At 35.0% G+C, this 5,433-nt stretch overlaps 1 protein-coding gene across 1 annotated transcript; it reads left to right on the forward strand.

Annotated features, from left to right (window-relative positions):
- The first annotated feature begins 1,517 nt into the window (after positions 1-1,517).
- On the forward strand, positions 1,518-5,146 carry LOC113773113 (rust resistance kinase Lr10-like). The gene is made up of 4 exons (XM_027317656.1): positions 1,518-2,535; positions 3,615-3,659; positions 3,763-3,792; positions 3,903-5,146. Exons 1-4 carry the CDS (start codon positions 1,731-1,733, stop codon positions 5,054-5,056), a joined length of 2,034 nt encoding a protein of 677 aa, XP_027173457.1. The 5' UTR covers positions 1,518-1,730; the 3' UTR covers positions 5,057-5,146.
- Positions 5,147-5,433: the final 287 nt, after the last annotated feature.

Genomic DNA, 5,433 nt, shown 5'->3' on the forward strand with positions numbered 1-5,433 from the left:
GTAGGTACTGAAGTCTAAAAACGAAAAAGAAAAAACAAAAGCTTAGATTGGACTCCCTCAAGGAATGAGGGAAAAAAAATTCTAGAATGGATGGTTAATGTGAATAGTGAAAGACCACATCTAGGTCTAGAGTTTTTTTTTTTTTTTCATTTATTAGACTTGATTTTCGTGTTACTATCAATTGCAGCTGACAAAGAAGAATGAACCTTCTATCTAGTTTAGACATGATAATTAAGGATATTCATTTGGCTTTATTAGATCAGCATATTTTCAATGCACTTGGGGTTTCAAAGAGACAATTGCGCATTGTTTAATTCATTTGTACAAAAACTGTCAAATTTTTTCTAAAATTCTGTGAAATTTTCCTTTAAGTTTTGTCAAGCAAATCATGCTAAATGATATCCAACCTTCTCATTATTAAGGTTCTTGTTTTATCCACGAAAAAAATCTCTACAGAACAATATCAACATAAAGATAAAGAGTAGACCGCAAAATGATAAAGAACAAGGACTTAGTATTCGAGTCAACATTTGATTCTCTCAATATTCAAGTTGAGATTTAAATTTAAGTCATTCAGCTATTAATTTCCCCGATACTCAAAAAATGATGTATGTGGAATTTTTTTACTAGTCTATTATTGAAAAATGAAACTATCTCCACAGACCGCTCCAATTTAGAGGCCCCAAAATTAAAGAAGAAAATGACGCCTTCTGTAAATCTGATCTTGATATTCCAAACAAACTAATTAGCATGGGTTGGCAGTTTCCTCCATTGGACCCAAATGCTCCAAAATTATGCTTTATGGGATTATTAAACAAAACTTCTCAACCTTATTAAACTTATAGAGTAGAGTGATCTTGAGATATTAATATCAGTTAACTAGAGATTTTGAGTTTAAATCCTTCTACCTCTCTCCGCTCCTTAAATCACACTCTTTCTCTACTAGAAAAAAAATAACTTAGAACTTATTCTCATTTGTTATAAAATTTTGCAAAATCTGAATATAGAAAGTGCTTATATGGAATAATCATAATTAGTTAAAACTACTCTTTGGTAGATTATATATTTTGCATTTTTTGACTACTAAAAAAAATTTAAAATCTAGATGCACAAGGAAATCAAAATATCAAAAATATTGAATATTATACAAAAATTAGGAATTACAATCCATTGAAATAATTGATTAAAGAACAAACTTTTTTTTAAACTATGAGTGAGAGGTCTCGAATTCTAGATCTCTTGCTTACACTCTCTCCTCTCGTATTACCCAACCCATCCCTCCCCCCTCAAGAACAAACCCTTGATTGTCTTCAAATGCCTTCACTTTAGTGTTTATCTCGCCAAGTGTATATTAGCTATAATGCTTATTTATTGCATTGGAATTATATATTATCTTATAAAGAAGAAAATTGATTTTACCTTTTTTTTTTTTGTTTAAAGTCACGCCGAACCCAAAATGAGTAGGAGTTAAGCCATAGCAATATAACTCTGTAGTAATAATGGCTGTATCCAAAGGAGAAAATTAATAAAGTAATTTTGGCTTACATTCCTATTGGATTGGAGACCCTAGATCCTACTCTCTTTAGTCTTTACCAACCTAAAGAGCCCCTTCTCCGTTTCCTACATATATCCGAGCCCCTTCTCCGTTTGCTACATATATCCGGCTTCTTCTTCTTCTTCTTATTATTTTTTTTAAAAAAAAAAATTCAGTCAGCCAATGTTTAACAAGTATGCTCCAACTTCAGATTTTGGTAGTTTTGTTGTCCCTATTCTTGATTTACTTCTTGGTGTCCGGGTTCTCATTTTATTATTTTATATATGACCATTGTCAAGTAGATGTTCCTTATTTATTCAATTCGACAGACACCAGCTGTGACCATAGCCCATCCACTTGCCGGGGCACCGACATCAATTTAAAGTGCCCGTTTCAGTTTAGTGGTGATGATCCGGATTTGTGCCCTGAACGTCGTGTTGTTGAATTCTCTTGTGAAAATAATCGCACTGTTCTATCCTTGAATGTTCGTTATAACTTATCTGTGGAGCTAAACAGTATTGATTATGAGAAACAGACACTTCGTATATTTGATCCTGGGGTGCAAAAGAACAACTGTTCTACTCTGCCAGTCAACCCATTAAGTCCAGACGACGACTACTATCAACCTGGTGCGGGTTATGAGATGGAGATTGATCCTCATCATACCGGTTCGTTGGTCTTTGTGAGCTGTAAAAATCCGGTGAAATCGAAATATCCTCCTCTTTACGTAGACACTGCTTCCTGTAATATCAGTGCAAATCATTTTTCAAAAATGAAAGCTCCGTCCAATAATTACAGCTATGTTGTGGTGGGCAAAAATATGGTGGCATCTGACATTGAAGAGTCGTGCACTGTCTATAAGACAGCTCCTGTAGACCTGCGGTGTCTACCTAATGTAACAGCAGGAGATGTTTCGTTTCAAGACATCCACAATCTTCTGTCCAATGGCTATGAGATCAGTTGGGGAGAAGCCTTGGAGCTCAGGAAGAAATCGTTTTTTTGTAAGTACACTGATTTGAAGATTTATTAACATCGTGATTGATGATTGATTATTATGATCTTTTAAAAAGTATTCAGTACTACTGCTTGAAACTTTCTTTTTGGGAAAGTAATGGCAAATTACCGTATATTGGAAGATTTTAAGTTAAGGTATGAAGTGGCACATTTGGGGCTAAATATGATAGTACTGCTATTCATTTTTGGGAAAATATTGTTAACAGTCATATAAGTGTAAATGTTTAAAGTAGAATTGATTCATGCATTGGAGGTATGGGTCTAGACTTTCAAAATGTGGATTTAGATTATCCCAAATTCTCCTTTTAATTGCGAAATTCTTGCCCCAGTTTTTGCTAGTAACTCATTTTTCTCGAGAAAAAAAAAAGAAAGGAGAGTAGAATATGAAATTTGACTGAGTCAATTCTGGGAAAAGTCCCTTTCGTTTTCCAGCTTCAAGTAAATTTCTTGAATTTGACTGAGCCAAAATTCAATGTATCATTCATGTAACGAATTGCATTACCAAATATCACTACTTTGATTAGTTTGCACATGACATTAACTAAAGACAGGTTTTTTTTTTTTTTTTTGGTATGATTGCGTTCAGTTATTGCGTTTAGATAAGCTGTCATAAATCTTATGACATTTGGTGTTTACAATCAAAATATGCAAGAAATACAATAACGGTACATAACCGTACCCGCTCCGATTCCCCTAAATCATTTGTTTAATTTGGAAACTAATTACGTGAATTTTTTTATTTTTCTTTTTTGGGGAATGAGAGTACCAGAAACCTTGATATTTCGTCTTTACTAGTTGTCTTTATCGCTGTGTATATTCTCACATAGTTTTTCATTTGATTTTTTAAATATGAAATCAAGTCAAATTAGAATACTTGGATTTTAGAAATGTTATTTGTTTTATGATCCTAACGAACACATGAATTATTGAATTCTCATTTGAATTTATTCTCGTAGTGATTTGAAACTGGTACACACATGAGGGTGAATTAATAGTAATTAATAAAAGTTCATTTTCAAGTATCCAATTGGACATTGACTTTGACTTTTCTCCTTGGGCGATGTAGGTCCCCTAGCAGAAGCAATCCTCGACCGCGTTGACACATTCGGAAGTGAGTAAACTTGTTTCTTTCGTGTGCAAAAAAACCATTCTTAATCAGTCGGATTCTTTCTAATTCCGTATTTCCATTATAACCTTTTTTCTTTCATAAGCAGCTGGCGTGGGTTCTGCTGTCAAATTTTTCGGTAAGGCATCTGATTTATAGTCGATAACTCTATCCATTGGGCATATATATATATATATATACTAGAAGTCAATCATAGCTAAGTCTTCTTGTTCTCTTCTTCGATTTCAGTTCTACTCATTACGGCAAAAAGTGTCCTTGGCATTGCCATCTTGTCTGCGTTCCTGCTTTATAGGTGGCATCGGAGGCATTTATCAAGGTATGATATAATAGAAGATTTCCTACAGACAAACAGCAGACTCATGCCCATTAGGTACTCGTATAGAGAAATCAGGACAATGACGAAAAATTTTAAAGAAAAACTAGGCGAAGGAGGCTACGGCATGGTTTACAAAGGCAAATTGCGCAGTGGAGATGCTGTTGCTGTCAAAATGTTGAACAAGTCAAAAGCTAATGGTCAAGAGTTCATCAATGAAGTTGCAACTATTGGAAGAATACACCATGTGAACGTGGTTCGGTTAGTGGGATTTTGTGTTACTGCCTCAAAACATTCTCTAGTGTATGATTACATGCCAAATGGCTCTCTGGATAAGTTAATTTTCTCAGACTGTCAAAATAGTTCTCCATTGAGTTGGAAACAAGTTTGTGAGATTGCAAAGGGGGTTGCTCGTGGCATTGAATACTTGCATCAGGGGTGTGATATGCAAATTCTGCATTTTGATATTAAACCGCTTAACGTCTTACTTGATGAGAACTTTGTTCCAAAAGTTTCAGACTTTGGACTTGCAAAACTTTACCCAATGCAAAAGAGTATTGCAACTCTTACTGCTGTGAGAGGAACACTAGGTTACATGGCCCCGGAGTTGTTCTACAAAAGGATTGGAAGAGTCTCACACAAGGCAGACGTTTACAGCTATGGAATGTTACTAATGGAGATGGCTGGGAGGAGGAGAAATGTGGATGCACAGGCTGAGCATTCAAGTCAAATATACTTCCCATCATGGATATATGACAAATTCGATCAGGTGGAGGAAATGGAAATCGGAGATCATGCAACTGAAGAAAAAAAGACAATTACACAAAAATTAATTTTGATTGCCTTGTGGTGCATACAGATGACACCTGAGGATCGTCCTTCAATGAGAGAAGTCTTAGAAATGCTTGAAGGTGATGCTAGTGGTCTAAAGTTGCCTCCTAAACCGTCGTTTTACCCTCCAGATTCACCCATATCCATGCAAAGAAGCAGCGATAGTAGTTCTTCTGACGAGTCAATGGCACCACTTTGTAGCTCTGTTGCTTTAGAAATAGAGAAGATGGATGACTAAGTAGTACTTTCAGTGAAAGCTGTGTGGTGGATTTGTCCTTCAGTTTAACTTAATAATTTCTAAAATTGAGCTCCAGTACATATTTTTTTTCTTAAACCATTATCTAACACAGCGAGCAGTATATCTAAGTATTTCTGGCAAATTCATGAGATCGATCTTTTGCAGTGGTGTTGCTATTACTAGTTAAATTGTTAGTTTAACATAGCCTTGTAGCCGTTTGTCTTTGTCCTTGGATTTTTCCTTCGAAACGTGTCTGTCCTTTTCATCAACATGGTGAATTTGAGCTAGCCCAAGTTCACTTATGCTTTGCAATCTTTAAATTTGAAATTTCATTAATTTTATGGATTTAACAAGCAATCTCTCATAATTTCAATGAC

This window comes from Coffea eugenioides, chromosome 6, assembly GCF_003713205.1.
Source record: "Coffea eugenioides isolate CCC68of chromosome 6, Ceug_1.0, whole genome shotgun sequence".
NCBI lineage: Eukaryota > Viridiplantae > Streptophyta > Magnoliopsida > Gentianales > Rubiaceae > Coffea > Coffea eugenioides.